The following is a 17,813-nucleotide window of genomic DNA, read 5'->3' on the forward strand; positions in this document are numbered from 1 at the left end:
GTCTAATAGGGTTGTTTTTGTTTAGTATTTTGTTTATGGTACTTTTGGTTTTTTCTTGGTATTTGTTTTTTGTTTCCACGGTATTTCTCCTCTAAAAGTGAGAGTTTTTAATAAGAGAAATTCTACACATCATCCTACACCAGACACACTATATATATTTAAATATTATTTTTTATTTTTTATTTCATTTTATTCTTATTAAACTAATTGAATTATTCTATTTATCATCCATATACTACATATTTATTATAGAAAAAATGAAAAAAATAAAATAAAATAAGTGTGGCGTGTAAAGTGTGAGAATGACAAGAATAATATTTCTTTTAATAAATATAAAAAATTGTCACTCTTAGACATGTGACCTTTCGCTTTTCTTAAAAAAAATTATTTAAATAATATATATAATGTAATTTTACACTAATTTAAAAATAGAATAACTTACTCGCTATAGTCCAACCTTATCCTCAGTTTTTTCCCTACCCTCCTATATAGATATATATAAATATATTCATTAAAATATTTTGGGTGGATCTAACGAGGAATATTTCAAACACGAATTGAGTGGACTCAAGAATTGAATCTTATGAAATTGATTGAATGTACCGACAGCGGGTCCAAACTTCAAAGCATGCCTCTATCACTGTATGCACGTGGCCTCATCTCATAGGCCTCTTGACGACCTCTTTCGTGTGTGTATATATATCTATATATCTATATATATATATATATAGAACAACAACACCCACACGTTCATGACCAGTGAGGCACGAGCTAGCCTCCAAACAAAACACTGAGCGGCCTTTGATCACCCACAAAGTTTACAGTATGCCACCGGACACAACATCTGAGTCGCCGGGATCTGACGTCACAAGCACGGTCTTCAAGGATACCGAGCTCACCTTGGGATTACCCGGAGAGGCTCGTTTCTCCGGAGGAAAGACGTGCTCGAAACGTGGGTTCATCGAGAGGTCCATGGATCTTAACCTGGGGGACTCATCATCATCATCAAGCCAGACACGTGGTAAAATTCTTGCTGGCCAAGATTTCAGCTCGGAAAGTCTTGTCTCCGGCGCCGGGAAACCCTCAGCTGCTAAGTAGGACTATTTATATATCTCACCTTTTTATTATTACAACTTTTTACCCTAATATTTAGTTCGTTATCAACTTATCAATCAGCTGGCTGGCCTGAAGGCGTACCCTGTGGTAGTGAAAAAGAATGAAGAACTCTTTGCATGAGATATTTAACATTTTCTTGAGAAAAATCAAGAAAAAAGCTAATTAGAGGTACTGTTAGTTGTGTAATGATAAAAGGAAAGGACGAAACGCGCGTTTAATAGCTCGTTCGTCTCTTCATACACGAGTGATATATATCATTTTCGTGGATCGAAATCCTCTCATGCTCTTGACTTTCTTACTTATCTTAATTATATATTCACTTGAATTGATGTTAGAGTCTTCACTCTTCACAAGCATGGTATATACGATTCATTCGTGAGATCATCGAGTAACGTATATATATATATGCGGTATGATCGATATTCGCAGGAGACAAGAAGTGGTTGGGTGGCCACCGGTGAGATCGTTGAGAAAGAGGGCGTTGGAGGGCTGCAAATACGTGAAAGTGGCCGTAGATGGAGCACCATACTTGCGTAAAGTGGACCTGGAGATTTACAATAGCTACCAGGAGTTATTGAGGGCCTTAGAGCAGATGTTCATGACTTGCTTCGCCATCCGCGGTGAGCGCGCGCGCACACTCATATATATAATATGCATGTATGTGGGTTGTTTAATGCTTAAATAATCTTATGAATCTGGTGCGTACTACGGCCGGATGGCCATATGTTACAGGTAATTATGTGGGGGAAGGGGGGAGGAAGGTTATGTATCCAATGAAGGAAATGGAATATGTGCCTACTTATGAAGATAAGGATGGTGACTGGATGCTAGTTGGCGACGTTCCTTGGAAGTAAGTGATCATTAACGTAATCGATTCATTCACCCTTTACTCACTTTTGTTTTTGGGGATAACTTTAGGTTACAGTATTTACCAAAAAAACACTATGGATTCGAGTACTACCTCACGACATAATTATCTGAAGATTCTTCTTCTTTTTCTGGAGGGTGGGGGCCTAGGTTGGGGAAGTTACTAACTTTCGTTTGTCATGTCCTTTTGCAAGATATTGTAGCATCTTCTTTGAATATTCATGCATTTGATCCGTCTTTCCTCTGAATTTCAAATAAAGTTTTTCTTTGGCTGATCATGACTTAATTAGACTGATTCAAGTTTTGATCTTTAAAGTGACTTTGATCGTCTTCTTCCATTTAACTAAACTTAATTCATATGATTTACTTTCCCCCTTTCGAATGACAGAATGTTCTTAGAATCGTGCAAGCGTATTCGCTTGATGAAAAGCTCGGAGGCTGTTGGGACGCTTGGTAATCCATATTTAATTCCGTCTTCCAGTAGTATTTATGCAACGTCTTGTACAGTCTTTTTTTTGTTTTGTTTTTAATACAGCTCGATGACTCTATATATATATATATGCAGCTCCTAGAACTCATCCAAGATCATGCACGTACGAAGTAGCAGCTGATCAACAATTGAAGGCCAGGTAGAGAGCAAGCGAGTCCTTGAATGATGGTAGATTGTAATTGTATAGAGATCATAAAATCCATCCCCATTTTCCTTTGTTAATTAGGAGATCATCATAAGTAGTGCGTTAAGATGAGTAGATTAATAACAGAGAAGACTTGATCTTGTACTAGCTAGTTTTTCCGTTTGATTAAAACTTCATGATCTTCGTGTAATCAATATATCTTTGTCTGTCTATAAGAGTACGTACGTGCAGGATGGTGCTGCATGCGTGTGATTTTGTTTGTGTATGTTCTTGCAGTTGAAATATTAATATCAGATAATTGGTACGTACGTACAAAACAATGCTCAACTACGTACATACGTACGTACAGATCATCATGATCACCACCTTAATTTAATTCCTGGGTTACAAAATCACATGATATAATTCTCCTAAGTACCGGCGATTCATGATCTTGTTCTAGCTTTTACGTACTGGCCATGGCCAACCAGCTTCATGCTGACGAAACATATATAACAAATATTGGGATCAATTACGTATTTATTTGCTGCGCAATGGAGGAATCTCATGTCCACATATCAAAAGCCATTAATATATGATTTGATCTCCTCGGCTGATCAACCGTCTGCAGGGATATATATGTATGGTGTTGATCTGTACCTATGGAGATTGAGCTAGTATCTGTACGATATTTCTGTTAGATATTTTAATATGAACATTAATAAAAGGATTTTCGATTTTATATGATCTACAATAATAAACAGTAATAAATAAATGCGTACATTTCTCCATCAGTTTGATAAAGAATTAGATTTGGCTATGAGGGAATAATCACCCTAGCAATTTTGTCTCACAAGTGTTTCACGATGGCAAAATGTACTCTAATATTATAGGTGAGAACTCTTTAATCCTTCAGTGCTATTTATAGATTTCTAATCATAAAAAAATTTAAGAGTTTGTATCTGACTATAATAAGAGATATAGAGTTTTAATCTTATCTCTTATGATTTTTCTTATCCCGTTATCATTCATTGTTTATCTGATAAGTTTGAACTATTTTAAACTCTATTAAGATGGGTGTGTGGGACATAGAGTTTAAATAAAACTCATACAATTTCTTCTCTTTTTTGTAGTGGATTCAATTTCCAAATCTATTGGGTTTAACGTTTTTTAATCCTTTCTCGATCTTGATCCCTTATATAACTATTTCTAAATCTATTTCCAAAGATTTTACATGTATGCCAAATGGCGTAAACGAGCACGCTGTCTGTCAGTCAAATCGATCTTCCTCCATGATGAACCCGATCAAGGGTTATTTTATTGTGATCTTCAGAATTTTCAAGCAATAGTGTGTTTGTTGAACCCGATTTGTTTGGTGATTTTGAGCAAGGGTTACTTTTTTGAGATAATCAAGATTTTTGAACAATGTGTCAGTACTTGAACTTGCTTTGCTTGATGATTCCAAGCAAGGGTTAAATTCTTGCACAGCTCGGTATTACTGACTAGTGTTTCAATCATACTGGACTTGCTTGGTGATACCAACTAAGGGTTATTGTTTTCCAATGCTAGAAATTACTGAGCAATGTGTCAGTCGAAATGGTCTTCCAATGCTCGAAATTACCAAGTAATGTGTTGGTCAGACTGTATTTGCTTGATGATCCCCTGCAAGGTTGATTTTTTTGCAATGCTTGAAATGCTTGAGCGATGTGTCAGTTGGAATGACCTTGCTCAATGATCCCGAGCAAGGGCTAAATTCTTGTGTACTGTGTCGAACAGACTATGCAAGGCATATATGTCCAAGTGAAAATGTTGTTGCATTTTTTTTAATGAAAAAATATAATTATTTTGATGTTTTTTCTCAAACATATTTTTTTGGATAATGTGAAATGTAATTCGAATTTTAAAAACTGTCAATAGGCGAAAATACACATACAACTTTAAGATAATTACAACTTTCAAACTTTTAAAGATATGATCATAATCTTTTAAAAACTCAAATAATCATAATTTCTATATCAGAAAGCATTTTTTTAATTTGTTTTCAAATAAATATAACATGTTTGAAAGTGTTTTAAACATATTACCAAATAGTAAATAACTTTTTAATAATAGAACTTATTAATTAAGTTATAAACTATAAGTCTTAAAGTTATAAACTATATTTTTCACCATAATCTCAAATATGCACTAAGACTGAGAATCATTAAGGAAAATCAATAATTATTAATACCATAATGAACTAAATATATGTTCGGGATTCTGATAGAAAATATAACTTATATTTTTAGGACTTATAACTTATAGATTAAATAATAAGTTCTACTATTGAAAAGTTATTTATTATTTGATAACCATATGATTAATACTCTTTCAAACATATTACATTTGTTTGGAAATAGATTAATAAAGTACTTTCTAAAATAGAAATAACGATTATTTGATTTTATTACAAATTATGATCATATCTTTTAAAGTTTAAAAATTATAATTATCCTAAAATTATATGGGTATTTTTGCTCATTGACAGTTTTTTTAAAATTCAAATTACATTTCACATTATTGAAAAAATGCATTTGTGGAAAAGTAAAAATGACGTTTTTTCTCAAATGCACTTTTTGGCTTATTTGAGATTAAAAGGTACTATAATATGTAACATCCAAATAATCTAATTTTTCTATTAAAGAGTTTTTAAAACTATTTAAACACTTTTTAGAACTCCTAATACACCCTAAATAATGTGAAAGTATTTTAAATTTTTGTCAATTATAAAAAAATAATTCTTATAATAAAATTAACAAACCAAAGATAGATATGTGAATCAAAACATGGTTTCTAAATAAGTTAAGTCAAGAGGCATATATACAACCATTGTAAAGTTTAGTATTTGTTAGGCTATTAAGATGATAATTACTTTGTTTTATGGAAATAGAATTTGTTTTGTTCATAAAATTGATCATTCTAACTCATGTATAGTTTTCTTTTTCTGCAAGGCTCAAGCCTAGGTCTACATTATTTGTACATATGAAATTCATCTTAAAAGTCAAATGTTTTTAAATAAACTAATGAAAATGTAAAATAGAAAGGAAGAATAATAGAACGCTAGTTTGGCATTCTTTAGTACGCTAACCCTTATGATTGGACCCAAGGTTTTGAATTTCTTTTCATTCAGGCCATTCCTTTTCCGTGTTGAAACAGTAATTGGCACAGCGTAGGTGGGTGTTCCGTTTCGAGTAGAATTCTGGGTGATTCGGTCCATTTCGGCCTGATTCCAATATTCTAACGGGAATGGGCATTTCGGTCCAAATATGTTGAAACATTTTTGTAAATATTTTCAAATGCATGGCATTTTTGTATATCATCCTCCATTTCTACTTCTCTGGTTTATCTCTTTGCCTTGTGAACTCAGACTCAAATCCCTAGATCTAAGTTCATTTTTTAATCTCAGTAACTTTGTCTCCACTCCCCAGAGTTCACACCCAATGACTGGTGTCGCACCACTTCCACTCCGTCGAAACTCAGTCATCTCGTGTTACATCTAGATCTGGTTTGATATTTGCCTCTTTCACTCTTTCGAAAAACTCTACAAACATATCTGCAGATTTCAAAAATATAGAAGTCATTATTTGTAAGACTTTGAAATTGTATGATTTTGACCTTTAGAGCATTGGCATTGACTTGGCCAAATTCATCTTTAAATTTGGCCAATATCAACACTTTTTTACATTTACCTATTCCATCTAAATTCAATCCCCACATTGGATTAGCCATTCATTATCTATATAATAATAAAATATTATTAAATTAATAATTTTTTTATTTAATTTATTTTATCACATTTTGTAATTCTACCAATTAAATGTTAATAATAATTATATTCTAATTAAATTAATATTAAAACAAGTATTATTAAATGTTAATAGTAATTATATTCTAATTAAATTAATATTAAAAAAGTATTATTAAATGTTAATAGTAATTATATTCTAATTAAATTAATATTTAAAAAAGTATTATTAAATTTTAATAATAATTATATTCTAATAAAATTAATATTAAAAAAGTATTATTAAATGTTAGGAATGAGAAATTAATATTTTAATATTTGATGAATGAATAATGGTCTTTCATCTTTAGCCAACCATAGTAGCAAAAGTCTAAATTATTTTAGATTTGTTCAATCGAATGTGAAAGATTTTTGAGTCAAATTATGTAAAATTTAGCGAATCAACTCATTTGGCAAGCCAATGAGGATGCCCTTAGAGCTGAGTCAAGCTTTCTGGCCAAAGCTAGCAAGACTCTTAACTTCCAGCCAAATGGTGTTGTAATTTGTCTTTACAAAACTTGTATTTTGTATAAATGTAACTTGTTCTCCGAGGTAATGTTTTTCCACTCGTTCCTTTATCATATTTTTGTACCTCATCTCAGCCAACCTTTATATTATATATTATATTATATTATATATATTTATTGAAGTAATTCTGGCTATGGCTTGGCTCTGCTTCCTCAAAGGGAACGTAAGATTTAAAGGGGGCTAAATGATATTATAGTTTGGCGCTTGGGTTAAATTCTAATCTAACTTTTCCCTCTCGCAATGTTTACAATGAAATATTGACACTTTTGCATTTATACCCATAATCGATAGAAAGATCATGCATAATGCTATCATGTCATAAATGTGACAAAAGTGAGTTGGTAGATACTTAATTTTTTAGACCAGTATGCAGAAGTATTGAGTTTATCATGTATGTATGTTTTTTAAGACTTGTAGTGATTTTATATTGGAAAATAGTTATATATATAATTATTTAATTATATATAATTTATTTATATAAGGACTATTCTGAAATGTACTGGTACTAAAATATTCTGTTTTAATATCTCATCCAAAACGCTTACTAGTTAGAATGGAATTCAAAATTTTGATTGGACCATGTTTTTTAGATGTTAATAGACATGAAAATTATTAAATGATTTTATTTATAAATAACTCATACCATATGGTGTTATTCCTAAAACCAGTGGCGGAACCAAGAATTTATTTTAGGAGGGGCCAAATAAAATTTGAACAATATGTATAAAATATTTTTTATTCTACTTTTATATAATTTTTTTTATGATATATAATAATCTGATAAGAAGATATACAATAAAAATAAAATAATTTTAATACAACTTATGTATTAAAAAAGTATTTGATATGTCAAGAATAATATATCATTAAAATAATATAACGACATTCATACAAATATATTAAATAAAAGAAATACAGAGTCTAAAATTATAATTTGCGTTCTTTTAAACAAATAAAATCATCAAGTATTGAATTTAAATCATAATTTTTAACTATTTCTCTTTTAATATAGACAATGGAAAAATATTAGAAATATTACTTGTTATAGTTAAAATTTTTTTTAATTTTATATATAAAAAAATATTTTTTATTTTATATGAGATGCGTTTTATTTATTTCATTTTTATATCATATTAAATTTTATGGAGGGGTCAAAATAATTTTTAGAGGAGGGGCAATATATGATAAATTAATATTATTTTATTAAATCAAAAAAATTAACATATAAATTTTTTTTTCCAAATTTTTAGGGGGGCCATGACCCCTCCCTGCCCTAACGTGGCTCCGCCACTGCCTAAAACCAATGGCATATGAACCTAATCCTAAGCGTGTCATAGCATAAGGCGATGACCAAATTTACTTAAAATTTGCTCAAAAAAATCTCAACGGTAAAAATATAATTTTATTTAAGAGACAATACAATTTATTTAAAGAAAAAGATGAAAAAAAAGAGACACTAATCATCTGAATGAAAACCTTAGTAATTTTGCCTGCCAAACATAAAATATTTTAGAACATCGTGGACAAAAAGGTAGCCCAACAAACACAAATCTTAACGACAAAGAGGTACTTTCACCCATCGAAGACATTGGAACCTCAAAGACAAAGAGGTAATTTTCCTCACTAAACACACCTCAAGAACAAAAAGAATTTTCTTACTCATCAAACACAAATCTCAAGGACAAAAAGGTAACTTTTTCATCAACACAAACTACTAACAAACCTCTAGGATAAAAATGTAATTTTTCATCAAACACAACCTATTAACAAACCTAAGGACATAAAGGTAATTTTGCTATAAAAAAATCTACTATTCACATGGGGACAGCGACTTTTTTTTTTTTTTTAAAAGATGGACAGCGACTTTTATGTATAGAGTAGATATATGTGTGTTTAAATTGGGACATTTTTATTATGAAGCTTGATTTCGTTTGTGGGCGGTCCCGTTAATGACCCAACCAGATAGTAATTTGTTGCGACTTTTGGTAAGTTTTCAGTAAGGCTTGGGCAACTCATTTTTTACTCTTAAGTATGGTTCGGTAGTAAAATAAAAATTTTGACTTTTAAGATGAAATAATAATATTATTATTATTTTAATATTTAAAAAAGTTAAGAAAAAGTTAAATTATTTATTATATTTTATATAAAAATTTAAAAAATTTATAATAATAAAATAAAAATTTTGAATGATCAAATCATACATAATCTAATTTATTCGATTATTGTTTAATTGTATTCACTATAAGAAAAAGAGCTTTATGCGTCACTTAAATTTGATGCAAAAAATATAAAATAGTTACGAATAAAACTTTAACAATCATTTTATATTTTTTGTATCCAATTTAAGTGATGCAAAAAATTATTTTTGTTGTAGTGATTATACTCTTATATAGATGCCATACTTCGTTTGCTATCATCTGAAATAAAATTTGTTGCAGCTTTACATACTTAAGCGCATTATCTAACCACATAAACCTTATATTAGGTGTGGTGAAGAAAACAAAAAAACTAAAAGCTTAAGTAGAGTAATATAAAGCAGCAATGTTACATACAGTCGTAGAATTATAAATGCCGTGTAATCGCTTTGAAAAAGAATAGGGTCCACGATTAAAAAGTTAGTTTTTTTTTTTTCATATGGATCCTATATTAATTTATTTTTTTCAAAGCGACTGCACGCCGCTTGCACAATCACAACTGTAAATATCATTTATCGAACTTATTACGTCAGAGCTCATTGAAAGGAAAAAGACAAAACTGTTATAGTACCATTGGGCAGTTCAATCATCCATGTACGTACGTAAATGTATTTGAAGGATCCTATAATCTACAGTTGGGACTGATTAGTATTGATAATTACGCCTACTTTACAAATCTTATTTGCTTTGCATAAAATAAGAATCCTAATATCTTAACAAAAAAAATGACAAACTGTTCTTCGATTCGCTTTTATTAGAAACGACATTATTAGAAACCCAACATTAACATGTGATGATTGCGCAGTAGATTATGGGTGACAGCACCAAGACATTAAGCTCTGTTCATTCGCACGATGCCGACTCCTCACTCCTCAGCATCATATTACTTTGGGAATGGAAGTCTTTCCTTTCAATAATATATCCTCAATTTACATACCTCATTTATAACAAAAATGTTATGTGTAATTATTTTTATGTATTTTTTATGTATTGTAGTAATCTAATTAGTTATATATTTTTATTTAATATAAAATGAATTTTTTAGTTAATCACATTAACATAATGTATAAAAAATACTTAAAAATAATTATACATAACAAAACTCTAAATATATAAACTCTTTTTACTAAATATATGTAAAAATGAAAATTGTAATTTTTTGAATGATCCAGACGTGTATTATATCCATTACTCTTGGGCCTTCAAAACTTGGGCTTAAAACAAATGGGCCAAAAGTTTTATTACTTTACTACTAATATTTTTGTATTTATTTTATTTTATTATTATTAGTATATATTTTATTGTTTTTTTATTTTCCCAGTTTTTCTTTACCTTTGTGGTTGCTGGGCGACTGGGGTGTCTGGTACCTGCTGCAGCAAGTCTCAGAAAATGCCACACCGCTTGTTCTCTTCAATCGAGGAGGAGCTCTTATTGATCTTCCATGGAGCTCCAACATGACCAAACTGTGCTGAAAATATCAGATCGGTGAAAAAGACGAACCTGCCTTCACAAACAAACGCGGTCTCTCTGCCCAATGCTCGAGTTTTGAAGCTTAAGAAGTACTTCTTTCACTAGAAGGGGAAGCTATGGATGCCTTTCTCTTTCCCCTTTGCTGAAGATCTCGCTCTTTTCAGCTCAAAAAACAGGTTGCTGCCTTCTCTCTCGCTTAATATATACGTGCATACGCGCGTGTGTGCATGTGTGTGTCTGTGTATGTATGTTTGTTGAATTGAGCTTAACTGCATAGATTTCGACATTAATTGTGGGGCATGGAATCTTAGTATTTAAATTGTGAAGATTGTAGTTGGGTTTGTTAAAGCTGGTTCTTTCTGGTAATGAATAATGGTGATCTGGGTTTCTGACCCCTTGTCTTTTGTGATGTGGTGGTTTTGGATTTTTATGGCGATTCCCTATCCTGGTCAAGCAATTGTCCCAGATCTAGTGTTAAATCTACCAAGTTCGCTTCTATCATCAAAATTGAGTTTGTATTACTTATGCTCTTATTTTCTGGTAATAGCTTAGTACACAAAATTTAATGTTTATCTAGCTTATTCGCTTTTCCCAGCTTTCCTTCTTTAGCTTCAGTATTATTTACAGTCTTCATCTGCTTTGAGTTAGTTGCATACATCCTATATGGTTAGTGCTGGTAGCAACTCAGGCGTGGGCAATAGCTAATGAGCTTGATCTAATTATCATTTCAGTTACTGGAGGCTTCGGGTACTTTGCTTTAGATTTGGATGTTTTCATGCCGGTGGACAAGCCTGTTCATACTTATGATTGCAAGATCACCCAACTATGCTGTTGATCCAATTATTAAAAACAAGGGTCCGAATGTAACCTTCATTTCCAATTGATTTTCTTGTACAGGGGCATCCCAAAGACTAGTTGTATGTAGTTTAAAATCTTCTACGCCAACGTTTCTCAAAAGCTAAATTGAGCATTGATATTGTTTTCTTTATTTTCTCTCTATATTCTCAATTTGTGTGGATTCTTTGATTTTCTGTGGCCTCATGAATCTAATGCAGCTGTGGTATTCTGTTCTTATTTATGCCCCAATATTTTCAGAAGTTGTTCTTTCAAGTCCCATTTTGCTTTGGTTGACTCACTTTTCAAGAATCTATTAGCATGAATCTGTCTGCTTGATACCATATTTTCACCTTTGGATTGTTGTGGGTGAATGATTTTCCTGAGGAAAATGTAAATAACAACTTCATGGATTCCCAAGAAGTGAAGCTTTAAAATACCCTGCAAATACTTGCCCGCACCAGTTTCTCTTTGTACTTCCCAGTCCCCCGACCCCCTCAAAAGAACATGTTTTTTTATATACTTTATTTATTTGATCCAGGTGGTCCTTCGGTTGGATATTGCAACACTGCCACCATGCTGAAGCAGATTCTGAGCAAACTACCTCGGAAGCTACCAAAAGCAGACCGAGATTCTGGAGGGAGTGATTCTGGCAACACTACTACCAATTTGGGCAGTGGCTTTCAATGTACAAACGTTGGTAGTGCCCTTTCAAGCAAGTTAAATGTTGTGAAACGGGTGTCTTCGGCAGTTTTTCCCACAAGCACTGCAACTGGAGTTGAAGCAGTGGAAGCTCATCTATCCTTCAAAGATGTTTCGAATTCCCAAAAGCAGAATCTTTTCGTCAGCAAGTTGAACCTGTGCTGTGAGGTTCATGATTTTAATGATCCAGATAAGCAAGATATTAAACGTCAAGCATTGTTAGAACTCGTTGATTTTGTTTCTGCTGGATCTGCGAAGTTCACTGAACCAGCAATTGCTGCATTGTGTAAAATGTGTGCAGCTAACCTGTTCAGGGTTTTCCCACCTAAATATCGTTCTAATTGTGCTGGGGGTGAGACAGAAGATGAAGAACCAATGTTTGATCCTGCTTGGTCACTTCTGCAAATTGTGTATGACCTACTTCTTCGATTTATCGGTTATAGTTCTCTTGATGCAAAGGTGGCCAAAAAGTATATAGATCATTCTTTTATTTTGAGATTACTTGACCTCTTTGATTCTGAGGACCCAAGGGAAAGAGACTGTTTGAAAACAATCCTGCATAGAATATATGGGAAATTCATGGTCCATAGGCCTTTTGTTCGAAAGGCTGTTAGCAATATCATCTATCGATTTGTTTTAGAAACTGAGCGACATAATGGAATTGCTGAGCTGTTGGAGATTTTTGGGAGTGTGATTAGTGGGTTCGCGTTGCCTTTGAAGGAGGAACACAAGATGTTCCTATGGAGGGCCATGATTCCTCTGCACAAACCAAAATCAATTGGAATTTATCATCAACAATTAACCTATTGTGTTGTACAGTTTATAGATAAGGATCCAAAGTTGGCCAGCACTGTGATTAAGGGACTGTTGAAGTACTGGCCAGTTACAAATAGCCAGAAGGAATTGATGTTTATAAGCGAGTTGGAAGAGATTTTGGAAATGACTAGTATGGTTGAGTTCCAGAAGATCATGGTCCCTCTGTTTCGGCGCTTAGGATGCTGTCTCAATAGCTCTCATTATCAGGTAATTTTTCTGTCATATTACTGCACTTATGAATGACACGCTTGGTGTAGAAACATTTTTCTTTGGTGCGATGTACACAGAAAATGTCTGCGGTTAAAATAGAACCCCTCTAGACATCTCTTTTGTTTCCTCATTTTGTTCTTATTAAAACAGCATTCAACTGTTGTATTTTCGCGTTATCTAGAAATTTGCATCGCGTTATTGGTTACATTTTACTTGGTATGTCAGACAAACAACCTATGTTTAACTGAATGGGACTTATTCCAACTATTGTTTTCATTAGATGGTGGGAAGTCGAAACGTATCTAACAGATGGCATTAATGTCATTTTTTCATGCCTTGAAAATTCTCAGGTGGCTGAACGTGCCCACTTGCTATGGAATAACGAGCACATCCTTAATCATGTCTCACATAACAGGCAGGTGATTCTGCCTCTAGTGTTCCCAGCTCTTGAGCGGAACACTAAGAATCACTGGAATCAAGCTGTGCTCAACCTGACTCTAAATCTGAGGAGAATGCTTTCTGAGATGGATGAGGAGCTGGTGATTGCCTGCCAACGTAAGTTGGAGGAGGAAGATTCAAGGTTAAGTGTGGAAGCTGAGAAGCGGAGATTGACATGGGAACGCCTGGAAATTGCTGCTGGTCTCCAACATTAGCTGGTAATCTTAGTTCTGTAAAACCTGGCTCGTGCTCTGTCTCTTGCTAATTACGTTGGTAACAATCCGGGGGAAACAAATCAGAAAAGTCATTGTCACAGCTTTATTATAGTACCGGACATAGGTTGTTGAATATTACCTAGACTGGAATGCCAATAGGGTTTCCATCTGCACTAAGATGCTGTGTTGTAATTGTGTTGAGTGGTTATGCTGCTGCCTTGAAGGTTCTTTCTGTGCACAGGAGGTTGGGTTGACGGGATTGCTTGCAATTGTGTGAATTGATCTCTCCTGTATCCTTTGCCCAAGAGCTGATTGTTCTTACCTATATTTCTATTTATTCTGTTGTGCCCCTTAAGAGTTTGCTGATCGTGCTGCCATCCTTTCCAAAATTATGCCAAAGATGTATATGGTAATCCCATCTTTTGCTCTCTAAAGTCATGAATGCCAACAAGTAAGGAGATGGCCATAAGTTTTTAATTGGAAAATGCTGGTGTTATCATCTTGGAAGGGCAGTTGGTTTCCTTGTTTGGACCAATCATATGGCTTTCAAAAATATTTTATATCAGATGTGTGATGTATAAATAAAATTCCCTTAAAAATACCTCCATCATCACTTTATGGTGAGCACTGTGCCCCATACAGTCACTCTGAGTCAGCTTCTTGTGAACTAGAACTAGAAGGCATTCCTCAAGAAATCCCAGAAAATGTTTCATATCAACCAATCCATCCTGGAAATATAGGCAAATCCTCATAGGTTGTCCTGACATGCAGAAGTGTGTAGGTTTTTTTTTCTCTTTTTTCCACTGTGACTCCGTGAACCAGTAGACAGTACAATAATTCACTGTATAATTTCAAAGCCTTCTTTAGCAAGCAAAGAGTAATGGGAAATTCAGATGGTGGATCCTACAGAAATGATGCAGTCCCGTCTGATATGACCTGCGTTTTTCCTGTGTCGACTATTTACCCAACCAAGATGATTATAGTCATAGCATTAGCCATCCACCCAAGGTCCCAAACACTCCTAATAACTATAATAATTGTAAATAGTAAAGTAAAGTGGTAACAATAATAACAACGTGAGTCGCATGATGTTTATGATAGTTTTGTCCTATGTTTGGTCCCACAATTGGGTCGGACTTATCCTCAAAAGTACAACTGCCTGTAAGATAAATGCTGTTATATTTGGTCTCCAAAGAAAATTATTTACACTTAATTAAATATATTTATTATAAATTATTTTTAAAATAAATTATACATATAATACTGAATCACTTATATTTATAAATTTATTTTTATAAGATATTCATTTTGTTATTTCATGAAGTTATTTTGCTCTGATTTGAATATAAGGTTAAATCCTCCATTGTTAGAGAAGTTTTATGCATTTTTAAATGTGTTTCTAGGATTGGTTTTTTAATAAAACAATTATAAATGTATGCTATATACTAAGTTTCCATTTGAGTTATGCTACATATAGTTATTTTTGCTTATTTTTTACTCACTTCACTAATGTAATTGACCAGTCGTTATTTTATATTAAAAAAAATGACAATCACATTAATAGAGTGCGTAATGACTATACAAAAGTGACTATACATAACGTTTTTGTTTTCAACTGATCCCTCCTTTCAATGTCTGTTAATCCTATCAAGAGAAATGCTGATACTTGATTTTATTTATTTTTATTTAAGAAATGATAGTTATAGTTGTGATTGTATAAACACCGCACAATCATTTTAAAAATAAAAAATAAATACATGATTTACATGAAAAAAAGAAATTAATTTTTTAATAATAATTTTTTCTTTTTTTTCAAAACTATTGCACAATATTTACACGATAGATAAGATTACTATTTTTATTAATCTTTATTTTACTTCCAAGTTGAGGCTGACCTTTTGTTTTTGTCTATCAAGATATTGATTGTTCATTTTGGACACACGTCATCGTATGATTAATCATAATGTGACAAGTAATGTCAAAATCGCAAGTTTTATGGACGGATGAATCAATTTGATGTTATATATATATATATATATATATATGATCGTTTTCCAGAAACCATTTGAAAAATCTCGAAGGATCAATAAATAAACTTACCCATACGTTTAAATATAGAAGAACATAATCTATTTTTAAAACTCAACAACAATCTATAAGTAGATAAAAATACATATTATTCGAATTTGAAATTCTCAAAATAAAACAGAGAGATACACAGGTGAGCCTACAACATTTTTTCCTAACTTGGAAATTTCAGTCTAAATAGCCCCCAAAAACCTTCTCTGATTAGAAAAATACAATTTTTCTCAAGTCGTTATGTAGAGTACACAGAATAAATACTTACATGATATAATTTAATTTAAAAGATAAACTCTAAAATTTAGTTGTATTGATTAAATCATTTACTCTCAAGTCCTACATGTCGATATTGTTCTATGTATAATCAAAAGAAAGTTATTTTATTCTCAAACTGGTATGTAAAGCATATCATCTATATCATTTAAACTGTAAGATTTATTTTAAAAGAATAATTATATTTTAAGGCTTTTACACCACACGCCATATATTCACATGACACAATTTCAAATCAAATTATACTATATAAGCATTCACACAGGTCTGAAAGATAAATTTTAAAATTTGACTCTATTGATTAAATCATTTACTCGCAAATACTATATGTTGATATTTGTGATACCCCATATGATAAGAATAAATGTAAGTAGTATATGAGATCTCACAATGTTTGGGAAAGAAAAGTTCTTACTCTTTACAATGTTTCAGTAAGGTTTCAATTGTATCACTTACTAGTCATTTTGGAGTATAGGTCATATGATTTGACCATTCTATCGGGACATTATAATATTATTCTATGTATAATCAAAAGAAAAAGTTATTATATTATGAAATCGGTATGTAAAGCATATTATATCCGTCATTTAAATTGTAAAATTTAGTTTGTAAGATACAAATTTTAAAAGAACAATTATATTATAAGGCCTTTAGACCACACGTTATATATTCACGTGGTATAATTTAATTTAAAAGATAAATAATAACAAATTAAATTATACTATATAAACATCTACAAAGGCTTGATAATAGAGTTTTTTTAAAGAAAGATTTTATTTGCAAGTCTCATTTTTAGCTTACCTAACACACTGATAATGTAAAAGCCTTTTATATGAGTTATATTGAGAAATAATTAGTAGTTTATTTTTTTTAAAATGTGATATACCGATTTATGTATAACAAAACTTACTATATTGAACATTAATTGAGTTTAACGGTACATGCCACGTTTTTCTATTTTTCAAAACAAGGTCATACCCAAGTTTTATCTCACACATGTCATGTCACATGCTTGTCACGCCTCCCACTTGCTTTTTCTTAATGAATAATTGGTAATAATTCCTCCCACTTTATATCACACATGTCTCGTTCCTTCGAACCTAATAATTACTAATAACTTTTACTACGATTAAATGATAAAGTTAATAGCCAGGTAAAACAAAAAACAAATTGCAATTGAGTCTTTGACACTTTAATTATTGCTTGTTTAAAAAAAAATGTAAAGTCTTACCATAAAAATTATAATAATGAAACTTATAAATTGAAATAGAGTCACAAATATAAGAAATGATTCGTAAATTTATAAGTGTCGTATAATTATTTAAAAAAAATAAATAAATACGTAATTTATATAAAAAAAATAATTTTTTAATAATAAATATCATTATTTTTCAAAATAATCATATGACACTTAAACACTTCACAATTATATACAACATTAGTTTTCTTTTACCTCTAACACCCACTTGAAAATTAATTAACATGACAAGACAACCCTTGAACCCTTTTTTGTTTTAATAATGAGAAAATCTACTCTTCAACCTACTATTTTAACACACCATCCCACACTGCATGTTAGCATATTTGAAAAGACAGAAAAAACCCACACAAAATCTGGAAAAGATAAAAA

The 17,813-nt window shown here is 31.7% G+C and overlaps 1 protein-coding gene and 1 pseudogene across 2 annotated transcripts; both read left to right on the top strand.

Moving 5' to 3' along the window:
* Positions 1 to 732: 732 nt before the first annotated feature.
* Positions 733 to 2,883, top strand: LOC122305062 (auxin-responsive protein IAA1-like). Its single transcript, XM_043117360.1, has 5 exons — positions 733 to 1,094; positions 1,546 to 1,736; positions 1,849 to 1,966; positions 2,372 to 2,436; positions 2,549 to 2,883. Exons 1-5 carry the CDS (start codon positions 826 to 828, stop codon positions 2,614 to 2,616), a joined length of 711 nt encoding a protein of 236 aa, XP_042973294.1. The 5' UTR covers positions 733 to 825; the 3' UTR covers positions 2,617 to 2,883.
* A 7,577-nt stretch (positions 2,884 to 10,460) lies between these two features.
* Positions 10,461 to 14,183, top strand: LOC122305063 (annotated as a pseudogene). Its single transcript, XR_006241020.1, has 4 exons — positions 10,461 to 10,789; positions 11,345 to 11,468; positions 11,989 to 13,172; positions 13,526 to 14,183. The product of XR_006241020.1 is annotated as a serine/threonine protein phosphatase 2A 57 kDa regulatory subunit B' kappa isoform-like (transcript).
* The last annotated feature ends 3,630 nt before the right edge of the window (positions 14,184 to 17,813 follow it).

Source organism: Carya illinoinensis, chromosome 3, assembly GCF_018687715.1.
Source record: "Carya illinoinensis cultivar Pawnee chromosome 3, C.illinoinensisPawnee_v1, whole genome shotgun sequence".
NCBI classification, from domain to species: Eukaryota; Viridiplantae; Streptophyta; class Magnoliopsida; order Fagales; family Juglandaceae; genus Carya; species Carya illinoinensis.